At 38.4% G+C, this 19,627-nt stretch overlaps 1 protein-coding gene across 2 annotated transcripts in view; it reads left to right on the forward strand.

Annotated features, from left to right (window-relative positions):
• Positions 1-534: 534 nt before the first annotated feature.
• Positions 535-19,627, forward strand: part of SEL1L (SEL1L adaptor subunit of ERAD E3 ubiquitin ligase) — a 36,539-nt gene continuing 17,446 nt past the window's right edge. The window contains exons 1-12 of one of the 2 annotated variants that reach the window (XM_027732800.2): positions 535-629; positions 7,542-7,579; positions 7,928-8,150; positions 11,606-11,773; positions 12,387-12,492; positions 14,156-14,318; positions 16,287-16,340; positions 16,421-16,480; positions 17,100-17,181; positions 17,501-17,655; positions 18,407-18,463; positions 19,447-19,515. In XM_027732800.2, the coding sequence (XP_027588601.1) occupies positions 554-629; positions 7,542-7,579; positions 7,928-8,150; positions 11,606-11,773; positions 12,387-12,492; positions 14,156-14,318; positions 16,287-16,340; positions 16,421-16,480; positions 17,100-17,181; positions 17,501-17,655; positions 18,407-18,463; positions 19,447-19,515 (1,251 nt within the window). In that variant the 5' untranslated portion in view covers positions 535-553. The remainder of the gene's footprint in view (positions 630-7,541; positions 7,580-7,927; positions 8,151-11,605; positions 11,774-12,386; positions 12,493-14,155; positions 14,319-16,286; positions 16,341-16,420; positions 16,481-17,099; positions 17,182-17,500; positions 17,656-18,406; positions 18,464-19,446; positions 19,516-19,627) is intronic. The other variant, XM_027732801.2, reaches the window with a different exon arrangement.

Here is a 19,627-nt window from a genome sequence, read left to right on the forward strand (position 1 = left end):
TAACTACACTCTTTACGTTTCATATACTCCATCTGTGCCGGTCTAGACAGATACTCAATTCACGCCCGCTCCCCCTACTCCCAAGCAAGGAGGTGTGTTCCGTTCCCGGCAATCCCGCCGTCTCGCGGCCCGGCCTGCAGGCGGCGCCGCCGCGCTCCTCCCAGCGCAGTCCTGCGCGGGGGGTTCTGGGTGATGTAGTCCCCGTCTGTGGATCCCTGCGGGGGCACGTCCGCCAGCGCAAGGTACTGTGGGTGTTGTAGGAGTGGCACTCGAGCCAATGGAAGGCGCCGTTTCGGAAGCCAGCACTCGCGCAGCCGGCACTCTCTGAGACACGGGCGGCGCCATTGGCTGACGGAAGGGCGTGACCGGCGACGGATGGGCACGCCGAGCCAATGGGAGAGGGCCATGTAGACCCAGCCGTTGCCCGTGTACGGCCGCCAGCGGCCCGTGCTCGGCCGCGGACGCCGCAGCGGATTGGCGGGGGCGGTGCGGGGGGCGGGGCCAGGGCGCGGGGTCGGGGCGCTCGGGCGGCCCCGCAGAGCTGGCGGGAGGGATGGGGCGGCGGGCGCTGGTCCTGGCGCTGGGTCTGAGCCTGGTGCTGCTCTGCGCCGGAGCGCTGCCCGCGGCCGGTAAGTACCGGGGCGCCGCCCCCTCGCGCCCCGCTGGGCCCCAGCACTGCGGCGGCCTCGCCCCCCGGGTGTGCGGCGGGGGAGGGGCGCCGGGCGCTGCCGCCGTGTCTGTGAGGGGGTCTTGGCACCCGCGGCGGGACGCGGGGGTGGCAGCGACAGGGAGGGGACCCGGTGCTCTCGACGGGGCTTTGGGGTGCGCGGGGGCAGCACCGACCTCTGAGGAGGAGCGGGGGAACGGGAGCGGGGCTCCCGTCAGTGCGGGGGGCGGCGGGGCCGCAGCTATCCCCGAGCCGGCGCTTCGCCTCACCGGGGTGCTCCTTAGGCCTGGCGGGGGTGGCCGCGTTGCTCAGTGCGGTGCCCGCCTTTGAGCAGCTCACTGGGAGCCCACTTCGTGGTGCCTGCGCTGCTCAAAACCCGGGTGAGGCTTTTGTCCTCCCCAGCACGCATTTTCTCGCCGAGGCGCTGATAATGCTGATTTCGGCATTGTCACAGCAGTTTTCTCACCCAGATATATAGGGAGAGCGTTTCCGCGTCCTGCGTTGTGTGTGTCCCCATCATACTTTTTTCGTGCTTATTTTGTTGTTATGCAGCTCAGGTTCCGTGTGCTTCTCATGTGTTGTCATCTACTTCCTTTCCTAAGATTTCTACCTCCCACACCCTTATTTCCCCCATGGACTGGTGAGGGGGATGTGCAATGCATTTATTTATATAGTACTTTTGAAGCCAGAAGCCAGTACTTTAGCAGACAGCCTTATCCAGTGCTACTGGGGATGTGCTTTTACACTATTTCAGGAAAGTAAGTTCAGTGGTTTGGGGCTCATTTTCCTTTATGCTGTAGAAAGTTGAAATTTGAAGTTCTGTTGCTGGAGTTCAGATTATTCGAGCTTTGTACGTCACTCTGTAAGCCAGCAGAGCACTTCCCAAGTTATAGAAAAGATACAGACAAGTTCTGTGAAGCCAGGAACATGTAGCCACTTTGAATTGTGTGCTCTCATTTATAATGTATATAAAGAAAAAAAGCTAAGGCAAGAAGAGACTGTGAATGTCAGATGAACCACCTGTTATGTACATGGAAATTAGGTGACAAAATTAAGGGCTGGTCAAGTGTACATCAGTGCCTGTACTAGCATACAACTCTACTGTCTTGACTATTTGTCCACTATCACAAAGATATGTTTGTGAGTATGAAGTTCTAGTAGTTTAATTCAGCCTCTATGACCCTTATGTTTAGAGTCAATTGAACTAATACAATTAGTAAGCCAAAGAAAGCACACAGTACAGTACATGAATGAAGACTTAGGAGATGTTGACAAACTTAAAAAGCTACTGTGAGGTAAAACTGTTCATTCATGTCCGGAATTAATTGAGAGGGTGTTCAGAGTCCATTGTTTGTCAGCAGACTATAAGAGGAATACCTTTCTTGCTCCAATTTTTGGCAAGAATCGTTCTGAAAGAAAATTGTCATTACTTCATATTTTGATTTCCAACAGTAGCAGTATCACTTTCTGCTATATGCCTTACAACTGTGTGTTAAATGCTTCCTTGAATACTTGTTTGTTCCTAATGTCTGGTCTGGAAAGAGTCATCTGGGATATGAGTATGTTGAAGGGAGGGCTTTTAAGAAGGATGAGTAAAAAGGGTTCAAGTATTACATTCCCTGACTTTAGGAGCAGATTTTAATGGTGGAATGTGGGTTTGTTTGTTTGTTTGTTTTTTGTAAGAAGTATTTTAACTATAGCTTTAAATATTAACTCTGTAGTCATAAATTTTGGTTAAATCGATTTATTGAAAACTGCAGGTGAATGCAAGAAAACTCTGGCCTAAAGAAATGGGCACTACTCTTTTAATCATATGATAGTAATACAAATTATGAAGGAGTTTAAAACTGGGAGTGGGAAAAGAATATTAAGAAATCCACAGGGAATTGGCAAAAGCAGCTAAAAAATGCTAAGCATATGTGTATTTTCTAGATGAAGCTGACTTTCTTCTGCTTATTACAGCAGCAACGGCCTCCTTCTGTTGGTCATTCATTAAGAACGTTGACAAAATTCCTTTTTTTTTCCTGATTGCCAATGTTTCATGATTCTTGGGCTTGTTTCCTCTTGTTCACAGACTAAGAGGTAGAAATGTTCTCATTCTGCCTGAAGAGAGGAAGTGATTCTTCCTCTGAGTCTTCTACACCTTCCGTGGCTAACTTCAGCCATAGGCAGGCATTTTCATACTGTCCCGTTAACGGGTAGGACAAATGAGCAGAGTCGTATACCTGTAGGGAACTTAAGTACCTGTTCTTTCATAGGACAGAGCTCAATGGCTTTCCCTGACCTGTCTGATTTTGCTTACATAACTGAAAACCAGTCCCTAGACTTGTTGCGTTGTTGCCTGACAGGGAATCTCAGTTCTTACGGAGGAACTGCTGGAGAGTCGGCTCTGTAACTAGTCAGCCAGCAATTGCAAGGAGACTGGAAAAAAGATTTTTATTCAGGGTGACGGTTGACCTATATCTCAATCTTCTAGTTGGACTAAAATGAATACACTGCACAGATTGTAGCTTGGAACAATTTACTTGCTGCCAAGGATACGTTAGAACTATTCTTGCTGAATAGATGCTACTTATGGATTTTTCTTAACTCACTGCGTGTTTTAAAGGTTTGTGTAATGGGAGTAGCATCTATGCTATCGAATCTGTTTCTGTGCTGAATACAACAGTTGAAAATTTGATGAGAAGCAGTCTGAGGTAATTTTTTTCTTAAGATTTCCTTTTTTCCTGCAAGAATTGGATAAACAGAGTTTGCATTCCCTTTCAAGGTCTGGTCACTGTCACAAAAGCATTGAAAGAAATTACTAAAATACCACAGAAAATCTCTGTGCTGTAAAACACTTTTTGCCAAGCTGTGTCTGTTCATGCACCCCTCTATATAGAAAGATTTTTGAGCATGCTTCTTAAGTGTATTTTTAATGTTAGACATTGATGTACTATTATCCTAACATATTATGTACATCATAAAACACGCACAAAAACACAGATGAGAAAAGAATGAAATAAAGGTGGAATGAACACTGTATTAAGAAAAGGTAACAGTACAAAAAGTATTTTCTTCTTGCAGCCCCGGTGTGTTGGCTAGCACACCCCCCTGAGATGCACACACTCCACTTAGAAGATCGCTGCTCTAGGCAGACTCTTACTAGTTGCTTTGTTGTGATAGTGTTCGAGGCTTGAAGAGCTTGGCAAAAACTAGAAGGAAACTGACTGCAGTGATCAGCTGAGGCATTCATCAGAGCTCTGGGAGGTTGCCAGCTGCTTGCGCTCACTGAATTTTGGCTGTTTCCTGAACGTGATGACCACTGTAACATTGAAAGTAGTAGTATTTCTTGTCTGGTAGTAGCAGTGCCTTAGCTTTATCTGATGGCAATTGATTTGTTCTTCTGATACAGCAGAAGTTTGGAACTGCTGAACTCCCTTGAGCTAAGGACTTTCTTGCTGAATCACACTGCATAACTCTTCTTGTTTCTACCCTTCACTCTTTAGTGCTCTCTTGAAAATGGTAATTCTCACAAAATGGTAGAATCTTTATCTAGCATATGGTACAATCTTTTTCTCTCGCATAGGCTGCCAAAGTACTTTTGCTATATTTACATAGACTGGTTGAATACTGGTCTTTCTAATTGAGGAAAAATGAATACTTTTTAAAGCAGATTTTAATTATACATGAAGTGTGGATAGTTGAAACAAAATTTTTAGCTCTAGAGCATGAGAGCGCCCAGCAGTGTCTACACAGCTCAGCACTGTTTGTAAGTGAAGCTTTCTGTACAATGTTGTCAGCTGCCCACTTCAGCCACAAGTAGTTTTACCTACCTTCTCCTTTTAATATATCGTTGCATGTCCCTTATATGTTTAACAAATGCTAAGATTAATTTCCACTTGGCCTTTTCAGAAGAGGTTTATAGAATTAGGCAGCTCTGGTAACAGATCCAAATTTTTAGAAAAAGTCAGGTTGTTTTTTTTTTAATTGAAGTGTGGAAAAACAAACTAAACTATCAGCTTTAATCTCTGAAGCAGGTGCACAAACGTAACATCTGTGACTTTGTTCACTAGCTGAGCCTTGACTAATAAACTGTTCTTAGGTCCACCAGTGACTTTCCACAGACCTTTTATTAACACTTTCAGAATAGTTTTTTTAACAGTTTCATAGAGGTAAACATACGTCTATGAGTAGCTGGTGCATATTAGTCAGCAGTTCTGTGAAACAGCAAGGCTGCAAGTGATCCCTCCTCTAGTCACATTATCTGTCATCACTGCAGCCTCATCTGCCTACCTTAGAAGGAAGTCTCAGAGTTAAGAAAAGTTAAATTAATATTTCTGGGTTTGCTTTAGCACTGTTTTGAAACCACTGTTTGAAAACGATTGTTGAAGTACAACTTCTTAATAAGGAAGCTGGTTCCTTCAGAGGAATTTTAAATGATGCAATACAAAGGAAATAGATTTATTTATTTTCAAGGAAGAAGACCAAACTCTTAATGAGCTCTGCCTTGCTCGGGTGTCTCTTGCCTTGCATATGAAGTTACAATAAAAATGTTGTTTGATATGTGTGCATAGAGAGTATAACCTATTTATATTTGACACTGTGTGGTCTTTTGTTGTCAACCTTCTAGAAATGGAAATCAGTTAGTCAAACCTTTACCAAAACACTAGAAAGCTCTAGTGCTATCAGGCACATACACTAGTTTTGAGCAGACAAAAACAATCACCCTGGCTGGTGTAGTGGTTAAAAAAAAAACAAGCATGATGTTTCTTACTGCAATAACAGTTACTCCACAAGTACTTTATATATATTTAAAGGAGTATATAAGCTACTGGGTGAGTTATCCTGTCTCAGTTTTCCCCTTCTCCGGAAGCACGTCTGAATGTCTCGACAAGCTCTGAAGTTTAAAGGTGGCATTTGGTCTTGGATCAAAATTATTTAGGATAATAGAAACTAGTTTGTGGCAAATATGGTCAATTCAATTTTGTTTTATAGTTTTGAAATAGAAATGCCAGCAAGTATCCTAAATGTATAGGTACTTTTAGTGTATTTAAAAAACAGTTGTTATATGGTGATCTGAAAGTTCAGTGATAGAACTTCTTATGACTTACCACATTATTCCTCAGGATGATAAAGCAGTGTGGTCTCTGCCAAAAATGCAGCTAGCCTTGTTTTTAACTTGTGCCTCTTGATGTTTTTTTCCAAATTGATGTTTGTTCTCATGCTGTCTTGGTTGCTTCTTGCAGGGTCTGTTTTATCTGGAGTGCTCTTTGCCGTCTCCGCAAGTTCTTCTGAAGTGCTCTACACACTTTCATTTTTTGACATGTAGAGTACAGCTACTTATCCATATTGACTGTTCTAGATCCTTTTAAATTCCATGTCTGTTGGCAGTCAAACTATTTGAGCTTTACATCCTCTTCGCCATCCTGAACGGGCTGTCATTTGTTTCAGTTGCGCTCTCAAACTTCTTGTCACCGTAGTTTCGCAGCTTCACTTTTAAGCCTTAGCATTTTTTCTTTGTTTTTATTATGCTGTTACAGCTTACGGTTGATTCTCCCTCATCTTTTTACTTGTTCCAATCAAAGGTTATACTTCGAATAACAATATGGAAGCTAAACTCCAGAAAGCGATTTCCAAGATGAATCTTTTCATTGCAAATGCCCACAGTTGCTCTGTTGTAGTCATAGACTTCAAAACATGTATCAGTCAAGTGTCATGTTTGTAATTTGTCGCTTCAGAGATGATTTCTCTCTGGTAAGACACTTTACTTGCATGTGAATGAAAAGCATGCAAGTTTTGTTTGTCAAATGCTTCCAGGAAGTCAGCAGATTTCTATAAACTTTTGGAGAGTTTTGTTGTCATTCAGTATTTGGGCAGATACCTTTCATAGCCAACTGAAACACACCCAATGCTGTGACTCATGTATGGGGCACTGACTTCTTTTCTAGTCATAGTGCAGGTCTCCAGACTGTCAATGCCTTACCACTGCTACAGGACATTGGACAGCCCAGAACCTCAGAAGGGGGGGATTTCTAAATGTAGGAGGAGTTAGTGGCAGCTTTGCTTAGTGAACTGTTTATATTTTGAGCTTTTATTTTGGTTTAAGTGAGTTGTGTACCAGAGAGAGGGAGGTCTATAGCATCTTCTTTCAAATGTAGTGAGGTTTTGTTTACCTAAATGAGGTGGTGTCAGATACTGATGACTGGGAACAGTCATATTTCAGTGGTGTTACTTTTGGAGGCTTTCCATCAAAATGATAGCACAGTTGTTTGAAGCACAGTGAGTAGCCCATTTAAGTTACAGGAACAAAAATATTGTTGCAGAAATAATTCTGCAAAACAACTGTCATAAATAAACTATTCTGATTATCTTCTCTTTTTTACCTGTCCTAAAGACAAACTAATTTCTCACTGTTCGGAAGAGACACCTCTCTATGAAGGTTTTAATATGCTGGTCAAGCAAAATGAATTTGCATTCTACAGAAGCCAATGTTAATTATGAGTGTGAGGATAATAATGTAACTTTCTGGTCTCCACTGAAGTTGTTTATACTAAACCTTAGGTTCCATAGGCCTTTTTTACTTGATGCACACCTTTTTAAGTAGTTTAGGTGGACTGGAGCAATTCAGACTTTGATTTGAGTTTAAAAAAAAAACACACTTTTTTTACTATTGAAAACACAGCTGTGTTGGCATAATTAAAGGAATAGGATCTTCTGTGAAACATTTGATTCCTCCTGAGAACACTAATAAGGTCTTCCTGAAGTGCATTGGTCAACGTAGTACTCTAGAATATTTCAGAACCATGATACAATATTATAACTAAACTTATTTTTATTTTTGAGATAATTACTCATGGAAACCAATTTTACTGACTTATAACATCTCTTCTAGATGAAGAGGGAAATCAAGATGAATCACTGGATTCAAAGGTGAGGAGATAAGTTTCTAGTCATTCTGTTTTTCTTCTGGAGTGAGAGCAAAGGTCTGAAATTCAGAACTGTGATTTGATTTCTGTTTTAAAATGTTCTGTAGCTCTTGCTCTCTCAATTTCTGTGCATCAAAAGGATTAACATTGTTTTGTAAGTTTGAAAAAATTAACTTTTTTTTTCAAGAATTGAAAGGGGTAGAGCCAATGAGAGCTGATAAAGGTAGGTCAACACTTTTGATACTACTGTTTAATATATTAATTAATCATATCTTTAAAAAGTAATGGGTTTTTAGCCCACTGCTGCTCTTTGGTTTCTAATCTTCTAAATTATGTGACTGCTTTCCTTCAGACTTTATCTGCAGAGGACCAGGTAAAGGACCATTCCACAGGAACTCGAGTAGTAGCAGGTCAGATCTTCCTTGAATCGGGGAAATCAGACTCTCAATCAGAGGATGAAGAGAACTTTCATAGTCAAGAAGAGGAAAAAGAGAATTCGCTGGAAGAGTTGAACTCTCTAGAAATGTCAAATCTATTAAATCAGGATTTGGAAGAAGCAGAAATGCAGAGTCCAGGTAACTGTTCACAGACTTTTGAACAAGGGACAAGAAAGATGCATCTGAACAACTTCAGCGTTTGGATGAACACAAATAATAATATGAAATATCTTGTGTTTTAACCTCTCTATAATGGAATGTTAAATGCTGCCTTTTCCATTAGAAAGTAACATCAAAAAGTTTTGAAATTTATTGAGATTGAGTGGTTTTGAGATGCATTTGAAAGAGTTTTCCATTATTCTATTGTTTCCATCTTGCTGGAAAGCTCTGACTGTTAAATGGAGAAGGCCCTGATTGCTTCAGTAGGACTCAAGTACAATCCTGTGTGCCATAGAGTGAGAAATTGCATCAGTGTTTTTCAGCCCCCTGGCTGTTTGCCCAGCGAGTCAGTTGACAGAAAGGGAACAAATAGTGATGTGAAGACAAGTTTCCTAGAACAGCATTGAGTGCCTTAGGGCAACATCTAAATTGCATGTAAACTTCAGTAAGTTTTTAAATATAGGTAAAACCTTATGTACTTGTGCCTGAATTCCCAGGAAATTCTAGTGTTGCTTTTTTACTAGATAATTTTGATTTGACTTTTTGACTGCAGTTACTAGCAGATAACTAGATGGCATGGTTGAGTACCTTAGCCTATGCAGGAGACTTTTCATTTGTTCTTAAAAAGTAAATCTTCAATATTACTGAAAAAAATCTAATTATATGGTACTTAAGGGTATTTGTCTTCTCAACTCATTCAAATGTCAAAAAAAAGCAGGAGTTTTGAGATGAGCTCTGTAATGTACTAACTCATTAGTACATTAGTACTCATTAGTACTAAACACAAAGTTTTCTAATAAGCCTTCCTTATTAGTGCAGAACTGGTATACAGTTTGTGAAAACTCAGTAATAGGATTAATTATTGCTGTTGATAGGTGCTGTGTTGTACAGGTAAAAGGTATGTAATCCACTAAATATCTTTCTGCCACAAAAGAGTGAGCTAAGCACCATATTTAGTTAGTGAAGCCTATTTCAAAAGTAAACTTTCAGGTACTTTTAATCTCATGTCAGAAAAATGTAGCCAGATGACTTGCTCCCTGGCAACTAAGGTTTTTAACTACAGCTATCAAAGTACAGCAAGTGAGTTTCAAAAACCATAAGTTTAAGTCTTGCACAGTTTTTGGAACATCTAATGAAATAAATAAGCAATGTGGATGGAAGGATTACTAGCTTTATATAAAAAGCAATTTTGAAAGAAAAGTACTTGAATTCTGTCAGGAGAATAAACTGTCCTTTATCAGTCTTCTGGCAAACTCTTTAAGTGAGCATATTTCAGGTACGGATGTTACATCTCCCAAATGAGCCACTGATGGCAGGATTGCATTACAGGACATTAAAGCATTTCTAAATACAGTTTAGCTACCGTGTATGGTCATGAGATTGCATGGGAAAAATTATGTCCTGCAAGTTTCCACACGTATTTTGCAGGATATTGAGCATTAAAAAAAATTAATAATTTAGAATTAGTGCTATTAAAGCTTTTAACCTTCTAAGAAAGAACTTGTCTTGCTCTCTTCTGATGAGTGAGGAGGTTTTATATGCAAAGAAAATGATCCTTTATTAGTTATTATTATTTTGTGTTGTAGTGTTTTGTAACACTGAAGTTTCATACTAACAGTTTTTACTGAAAACTGCCCACAAGTTTATACAGAGCTGGCGATTACTGTTGCATTTATTTTCCTACTTAGAAGAATCTTACAGTAATGTAACCAATACTTGCAAGTAATCTATGAGTAGTTCCTGCAGCATAAAGTCTGAAATGAGATGTAAGTAAGGACAAAATAAAATTAAATACCATATACTTTATTCAGACATAGTAAAAGAGGTAGATTTCTACTTGCACACTCAATTTCACAAAAGCTAATTTATCCTCTGGGTAAATTGTTTGCTTCACTTTGTATTTATCATTCTCTAAGTATGTAGTAAAACAACTGTGGTGTGCAGTTTAACCTGTGATTGCATTGCTGTGTTGCTTTAGGAGGGGTTACTGTTTGTTACTATCTGGGAGCAAAAATAGAGAACTGGGGAGAATTTCATAACTTTAGTGTGCAGCTAGCTCTCATGCAGAGCACTGTGTAAAATTGCTTTCAATACAAGGGACAAGGTACTAAACAAAGCAAGTAAAACTTTGAATTCTCAAGTAGTATTTATATCCTGGAGTTTGTTCAAATGACAGTGATAAGAGGTCCCATCAGTTGTAGTTATATGAACGCTTAGCTTGAGTTTTTACATTACTCTGTAGTTAACAGATGTGTGAAATTATTCCAGGCTAATTGCATATAGACGCATTATTTTTGAATGCAGTTACTGAAAATAACACTTCTCCTTGTGATATAATTAACTTGGAGTGGTGTGGTGGAACTTCTGCCAAGGAATTCAGTTATGAAGAGCAATTTGAAAAGGCTAACTACACCTGAAGACTTACTTTTGCTTCAAAAAATAAACACGAAATATTAATATTAGTATGGTCTTTAAGCCTTTCAATTGTAGACCCTAGAAAAAAGAACTACCTTTCTCTTTAACCACAAAAATTGCAAACTTAACTTGAAAAAAACGTATAATTGACATTGTCAATTGCACGACTTTGCGAACATCTTCAAATGAAGCTGAGCCCAAGTGTTGGATTTAGCGTAGTGAAAAAGGAAAACTTTTTTAAAAGTCTAGTTGAAATAATTCCATCTTCAAAAAACAAAGATAATTCTTAGTCTCCATAGAAGATTAATGTTATTTTAAAATACTGCAGTACTGAAGTCAGTAACCTTTGAAGTGTTAGTGTGTGAGAAATGATAAATCATGTTGTTCAAGGTCATTTTGAATGCAACTAAATATATTGATGAAATGAAATAATGTTTTCAGTGTAAGTACATTCAGGAGTAGAAAATTACTGGACTTGTAGTGATTAGAATAACCATCCATCCACATTATAGTGATTTCACTTAAGTCTTTTCATCCCTGGTGATACTCAGGTACTTTCAGTGTAACATTTAGTGATGTGTGTTGTTCTGCCATGGTTGTGTCAACTCTGGGACTAAAATTAAAATATGCTCTGGAATGTACTTTAAGGGTGCATTGCAAGGTCCTTCACAGAGAAGAGAAAACGCAGAGAAAGGCTCTTTATTTTGATAGGCAGTAAAAATATAACTTAGACTTGCCTTCTCTAATCTATACAGTATTTTCTTTACTTAGAGCTAAGGAATATAAGAAACCACATGCCTTCTACTTTATTTCATAATTAAAACTAAGAATTATATTTTGCAAGTGCTATTTAGAAAAAAAGTTGCTTTTTCAGGCTTTTGTTAATTAGGAATTTTACAGGAAACTTGATTAATTGTAGTTCATAGCAGTTAAAACCAACATAGGAGCACTTTACTATATGTAGTAGATTAATTTTGGAATAAAGGAGAGCAATCTAATTCCTGGGTATGCATTTTCAGTGTTGACAGCTATTGGGGGCACTGCAGATGGTGAACCTTGCCACTTCCCCTTTTTGTTTATGGAGAAGGAATATGCAGAGTGCACTGCAGATGGGAGGGAAGATGGCAGGCTTTGGTGTGCAACAACCTATGATTACAAGAAAGATCAAAAGTGGGGCTTCTGTGAATGTAAGTAACCTAATGTCTTGTTCTTGTCCAATGAATGCTTTTTTAAGCTAGTGTTTTCAGTCCTCTTAATGCCCTTTATTTCTGGATCTAGAAGTCCCTGTCATATATTAGTGGTCACTTTATACTGTGATAAACAAGTAGTTACAAAGGCAAATTTTTCATGATGGTTAAAGTTTTAATGCAAATTCCACTTCCCAGAGCTAATCAGGAAATCTTACAGTGGAGGCATCTATAAAACACTTAAGTTTTGAGGCTGTAATATAGGGGTTTGGCAGTATTTCCCATTATACTTGCTGATTTGTTGCACAAAGGCAACCCTTCTCTAGGGAATGTCCTGAAGGAGGAACCTTTCTTCCTACACAGTTTGCTTTCGAGCAATGAAAATAATATTTTTTTCAGCAAACTCATACGTCAGAGACATCACATAAGAAGGAACCATCTCCCAAGATACTCAACACCTCCTTTAGACAGCTTTTTGTATTCACTTGGGTTTATTGGTCTTCAGAAACATGTTTCTGACTGTATTTTTCCTTTAGAAGTAATAGGAATTCTGAGGGAACAGTGTTGAGCTGTATAATTGGATCTCTTAATGTCCTTTTTTTTTTTTTTCAAGCTGAAGAGCAGTCTAATAAGAGAAGGCAGATGCAAGAAGCTGAGGATGTTTATCAGATCGGAATGAAAATCCTTAATGAAAGCAGTAAAAAGGCTCAGAAGAAAGTGTGAGTCTACCTTATCCACTCCCACAGGAGAAGGATGACATGTCTGGTCATTCTTGCTTAAATCAAAATGAACTTAAATGAGTTTCTCCAGGATTTTGGGCTTTATTGGATTTAAAAACAAACTATGCAGTGATAGTACTGAAAATAAATAGTAATTTCAGGGTATTTAGAAAAACAGATCTATGCCTGCATTCCTTTGAATGCAATAAAAATTGTGTGAGATGAATTTCTGAAGAGTGGGTGTCATCAAAACATTGACTTAATGCAAGATGGTGCTGCAGTTCTCTAGCCCCAGTTTATATGTGGTAACTGCCCAGGAGAAGAATAACATGATACAAGATAATTGTCCTTTTTTTGTTGTTTCTTACAGTCCCATTCTCATTCTGCTTCAAAGATTAAGTGGGAAAAATTGGCATTTCTTGTCCTGTTCTGTTTTTTTTTTTCTTGCTTTCTGATGGTTTTGGTCACCATAAAAATAGTATTAAACTTAAGCTCAACAAATTGTTAAAATTCTAATAACCAGTGTTGTATGAGAAAATAGGGTAATGCCTGTAGACAAAATCAAAGAATAAGAAAGAAATTAGTGTTCATTCTGGTCTCTTTGCTCTCTATTCTGTATATATCCAATTAGTGATTAAAGAGTTGTCAGCTTTTCACTATAATTAAGAATGGCTGTGTTAATTTAGAGCTCCCTGTTACTCATGTTGACAACTTCATAAGTAAGTGGTGACTTCCTGCTGATTATTATGTGAGCATTATTACTACTTTAAATTTGTTTGTGGAGATAAGGTTGTTGGTAAAGACAAAGGGAGACAGTATCTGTTGGATTCTGAGTAGCATTTTTTGGTATAAAAGAGTGTAAGAATTGTAAAACGATATTAGATATTCGTTCTCTTGCACATCTTAAACCTTCTTAGAAGATGAAATTATATGAGTAACCAGGTGTGCCTTGGTATGTCCTAAAGAAAGAAAGCAAGTCTGAGAATAGAAAGGAGGAGAGGTAAAGAAAAATCTTTGAGCGCTATCAAAGGTCCCTGAGAGACCAAGCTGAATCATGCTTGACAATACTGTTACCATGTTTAAGGTTATGGGGGTTATAATTGCTGTGAAACCAGCTGCTGTGAAATTACTTTGAAGGACTGCCCTAAGTTCTGAGACTGAAATAGAAAAGGGAATTTCCAGAGATCCTTCTCATTGTTAGCTTGACTGTTTCATCACCTAATTGGTCATGTATGCAGTTTTCTTGGGCCCAATGCTTGGTATTTTCACTGGAATGGCTTTATCCTCAAACAAATAAAACTCCATAGTCTTTTTCAGGCTGTCACAGGAGTGGTTCTACTAGATACCTTGTACAGGACTTAAAATTGTTCTGTTGCAAAAGCATGATCATTTGACCTTAAACTTCTTGTCTATCTCACCGAACAGGAAATGTCTAGTGCTTTGCTTTTGGAGCAGAGTGAACATTAAAATAGCTTGTCTATTATTTAAATCATAAGTTGTTACATATATGGTTGATTAGTAGCTGGAACAAATGACTATAGGTAGATGCATTTGTAGAAAATAGAGACTAAAACAGAGAAATAAAACACTTCTCCAGAATCTTCAGGTTTATGAACGGAATCTTCTTTGCCCCAAGTTGACTAAGAAATTGTTTTCTCTTAAGAGCATATCAATATCTTCTGAAAGCAGCTGACATGAATCATACCAAGGCCATGGAGAAAGTGTCTTATGCTTTGTTGTTTGGGGATTACCTGAAGCAGAACATCCAGTCATCAAAAGAACTGTTGGAAAAACTGACAGAAGAAGGATCTCCGAAAGGCCAAATGGTATGTCTGTCCTTAAATTCTACAGATCTTTTTATAGGTTTATAAATCGTTTTATAGATTTTACTTATTCTGTAAGTAAATATGCTTTTATAGATGGCACCTGCACCCTCAAGGTAAACACTGATGCCTTAGAATTTTTAAGATTTCTAGCTTTTTGTAGATTTTAATGTAGCTGTAGTTTTCTTTCACTTTAGACCGTTACTTTCTCACAGTTTGTGTGTCACATTACCGTAGCTTCGGTTTAACCATCTTTTAACCATCTTTTCAAGGCAATAGATTTTTAGCAAGAACATTGCATTGGGATGTGCACCTCGTCTGGAATAACAAGAGATATGGTAGCAAGATAGAAGGCTCAAGACCCTTGGAGGGGCTCCAGTGGGGCAGTTCTGAGGGTACTACCAGGGGCAAAAGGGGTCTTAGGATTGGATGTCCCCACTAGATATGATAATTAGAAGATATAAAAGTGTGAGTTCTGTACGTGCATTTGTACTCTGTAAGCCAGAAGGCCTTCATTAAGAGTTGCTCTCTATCTTATCTGTACTAATATTGCCTGGTGAGGTTTTTCTCCCGGTTTTTAGGCATCAGTTTGGCGCCCGAGAGGCTTTTTCTTTGAGTTTAAAAAAACATTATTTAATTACCAGTAATTGAGTACAGTGGTGGTCTTTTAATTTCTTATCTGTTGTATGACTGACTAGATTGGATGTATAAGTCAAAAAACAGGTAAATACAGGTGACTCCAGCCAACAAACCTTTTCTGAAACTGTATTATATTTTTCTTGTGGTTTGCGTGGGATGTTGTGGCTTTTCATTTGCAATTTTGTCTTAGGTAGATATACACACAAGTTTATAATCTAGCAATTATAAACTCCTAGGAGTCTTAAAAACTGTTTAGTGAAATGAGACTTGCTTTATCCACAAGCCTTTGAACATTATAGCATTTTTCATACTTACTGTTATGAAGTGTTATAAAATATGGGTGTTATTAATTGTAATGACTCAATATCTGCATATACTTACTGTTAGTTCTCTTGGAAGTGTCAGCTTAAGCAATTACCCATTTTCTCTTAACTCTTTGGCTACCAAGTTTCCTGCTGCTCCCCGTTTAATAGTAGAGTACTGGTTTACCATAGAAAGCAGGAGCATGTTTTCTCTAGAGACTTTATATCTCAAGGAAGACCTTGGCTTTTATTGGTCTAGAATTCAATACCATTTGTATGAGATGATTTTTGTGTGTGCTTTCAGATTGCCTAGAATAGTGTTAGAACATAGTGTATATATAAAGGTGTCTATATTTCACACTCTTCTGTGCTACTAATTTCTCCTCTGAGCCACAGAGGTGTAACAGGTGCTACAGATAGTGCAGTAACTATGTAAATCTTGAGAACAAAAATAACTTCTGAAAAAACCTCAGCCAAACAGCTCTGTGCATTTTAACCACTTATATTTATAGTCACAGTTGCAAGTAGCCCATGGCAGAACAAATGCAAAATAGTAAGTTCAGAGGATCTGTTAGACAGTGACTCAAACAATACAGATCTTCCAGAGAAGGCCATGATTCTCATATGTTTGCACTGATGTATGAGACATGGGGTACATGAATAACCTGACACATACTGCTGAGCTTCACTTCAGGGTCTTTAAACTGGGATACTTTGACTGTTAGGGACCTCTGGATCTACACCTGACATTCAGGGAAGTGATTTGTTCCTTGCTTTTGATCCATTCAGCTGAATTCTGGTGAAACAGTAATTCATGCTAGTATCCTAAGCAACTGAATAATTTAGAAACTTCATACTTTAAAAGGGGCAGGGAAGAGCATAGATATAACAGGTACCAAACTGAAGGTAGAGCTTGGCATATTCTTTGCAGCTTTGATTTATCGTTTGACTTCTTTATGCATATATATTCCAGGAAAATTGATCCTTGATTTTTTGAAGAGTGTACTGACAAATTTTATTTCATTTCTAGGCTCTTGGATTTCTGTATGCATCTGGTCTGGGAGTCAATTCTAGTCAAGCTAAGGTAATTTAGAAATTTTCAGTGTGTGTTCTTGTGTTTTATATTAGAGGCAGATGTTAAATAACGAATGATTTTGTTTTAAGGCCCTGGTGTATTACACTTTTGGAGCTTTAGGAGGAAATTTGATCGCTCACATGATTTTGGTAAGTAAGATTGTTAATAACTTTACAGATGCAAGAGTGTTTTTGTACTCTTAAGTTTTTAACGTAAGATTTCATTTCATGTGAGTGCGCTGTCCAAATATTACACCACTTGGCATGCATTGGGTGGGCAGTAGTATCTTCCCATTATTCCTTTTTAATGTAAGGATAAGTCTGCCCATTGTAGGCTGTATACCGCTATGAATTTAGATGAACCATGTTTACATCTCTTGACTTAAAGCAGAAGTATCAGACTTCTAACATTTGTAGTCTAGTGAGAGCTATGAAACATCTTTACAGAAGGTGCTGTTTTAATCAGTATTGTGAGCTTTAAGACAAATATGTGCAACATGTGTAAGTAAAAGACTTTAGGTGTTCACCCTTAAGTGTCATTCTGCTTATTTGCTTTTTCTTGAGTAATATCTCAAGTATATTGGCTACACTTAACCTTTAATGGTGTCAAGTCAGTTGCTTGTAATGCAAATACAATGGACTTGTGGCCTTTGTCCTGCGTGTTGTCTTGTCAAATCTTGCTCAAGTAATGTGAAAAAAATTTGTAACCTGACAAGCGGTATGTTCTCAAATAACTGATAGTCCCATATTTGGATATTTTCCTTTCCAGGGTTACCGGTACTGGGCTGGGATAGGAGTCCTTCAGAGCTGTGAATCTGCTCTCACTCACTACCGACTTGTAGCTAATCACGGTAAAGACCTTTTACTAGGGTAACATTCTTGACTTTGTATGTATTTCTGCATTACTCAGCTAGAAGATACTAGAAGTACTGTCAACATTAATAATATAAATGCAGAGAATTCCTGCTATTAAACAAGTTATCCATTTTGGCTCTGAATCACAATATGCTATTTTTATCTCTGTTAAAATGTCTTTAATTATTAGAGGGTGTCAAAGTAATTCATTCTCTCTGAGTAACAAATTGAAACTCTGTAGAGATCTGGCTTTACTAAGTTGTGGTGTAATTTCTGTATGGAACAAAACTGTCTGAAAACTTATCTGTTTTCCAGTTGCTAGTGACATTTCTTTGACTGGTGGCACAGTGGTTCAGCGAATTCGCTTAGCAGATGAAGTAGAAAATCCAGGAATGGCAAGTGGCATGCTAGAAGAAGACTTGATCCAGTATTACCAGTTTTTAGCAGAGAAAGGAGATGTACAAGCTCAGGTAAGATTAAGTTCACCTGATGGCATGCAGACATTTTCAAGAATTACAGGAAGAGCTTTATGAAATACAGAAAAACATTGGAGCTTTAGCATTCTCTTTCCCCTAAATCAACCTCTTTGCTCTTTTCCAATTAGCTTTTATGTGAAGAGACATATTTTAGTGTGTTTAAGGTAGAACTTGGACAGAAAATGCAAATTTTCTCGCAAAATAAGCCCAAAGTTACAACTTTAGTATCTTAGGAAAGAGGTCTTGGCTTTCACTAGCAACCAGCCAGACTTTTTCAAGGATAGCTTTAGCTGTTGTGGAAGAAGGATTTATCAAAAAAATAGCTCTGTCTGTGGATCTCAGTTTCTCACTGCTTCTGCTCTTACATGAGTTCTGCATGCTGCAGGCTGAACCTCTTCTACACACAGTGCGGGAGGGAAGGATGCTAATATAGTCTGAGTGTCACAATCCAACCTGGTCATATATGATTTCAGACTTAGGGAGACAGGATTCAAATGAACAGTTGTTATTTTGCATCAAGGACAGTCATGTCACTTCTATCTAGGATAAATTTCCACTTAGGCTAATGTGAAAAAATAGGTACTGTAGTTATTGAAGCAGATCTGTTCCTTCAAACTTTGTGGCATCTTTAACTCTGATATGGTCTGCCTTTGTGCATGTTATTAGCTCACTGGTATCTGTATTACTAGAAAAAGAAAGTCCCTAGGGAAAAGTGACTAACTTGCAGTGTAAAATTTATTTTTAGGTTGGCCTTGGACAATTGCACTTGCACGGAGGAAGAGGAGTAGAGCAAAACCATCAGGTACCTTTTCTGTATATCTCTGATGCATATGACACTTGGCAGAGGGTGAGAAAGTATAACTGAGACAACAGTGAAGCAAAAGTGTATAAGTACCACTCTAAGGTATATAATGATTTCAATAGCCTTGTTCAATAAAACTTAATTTTTATGTAACTAGTAGATGGAACTGATTTTCTTACGTAATTAGTTTAAGACTAATCACCTTAGAAATGAGAAAGTCAGAACCAAAAACTGTGTTTTCATCAAGTAGTACTGGGAACTGGCTGTGCTTTTGTACATGGGATAGAATCTTCATGATATGCTGGGCATGCATTAGTGATGATAGTCTAGTTTATGTGGCTTTTCTTCTGTAGATGAAACCATGCAGCTTTCAATACTGAAGATATTAAGTATGCATAGAAAATAGAACTTCTGCTGACATAAGCCAACCTAGCTATTGCTTACAGAAGTTAAAATAGCTAACCTCTTCTTGAGTATGTGTTGAAAAAATGGAGAGCTGAGGATTATTTCATCCAATACAGTAATTATTTAACAGAAATGATTTAATGGTCATCACATTTAAAATACCTCAAAACGACTGCTTCAGAAGGGTTCAGAGATGAAAGCAAGTGGTCAAAATGAGTAAAACCAAATTCTCTGTAAAAGTGGAATAGGAACTGGCAAATCTCTCCTATTCTAAACATAGCTTGGAGGTACAAAAAGAAAGATTTACCTGTGTAGCCTGTGCATAGTAGCAGTTGTACTTTGGGGATTTTTTTCTTCTGCTTTTCGGAATACGCTGTTGAGAAGAATTGCTGCTCAATATTCCAATCGTATAAGTGGGGAACCCTGTTACATTTATTAAACTAGGTGGAATTGATAACTTTAATCCCTAGAAGAACTTGGTAAGCTGGCAAACAACCTACCTGCCTCTCCTCCATTTGTGAGAAAAGATTCTCAAATCATAGTCATGGTGGCTAAAATACTTGTTTTCTTCTCTACAGCGAGCATTTGAGTACTTCAATCAAGCAGCTAATGCTGGCAATTCACATGCTATGGCTTTTCTAGGGAAGGTAAGATATAAATGCTCTCAAAAGTAAAAAAACTGACTACCTTTCAATGAAAAAAAGCAAATCTTTCCCACTTTCTGATATCAGGCAGTCTAAAACTTGAATGCTGGAATCT

Source organism: Pipra filicauda, unplaced genomic scaffold, assembly GCF_003945595.2.
Source record: "Pipra filicauda isolate LSUMZ 115617 unplaced genomic scaffold, ASM394559v2 scaffold79_size2787110_pilon, whole genome shotgun sequence".
Lineage (NCBI taxonomy): Eukaryota > Metazoa > Chordata > Aves > Passeriformes > Pipridae > Pipra > Pipra filicauda.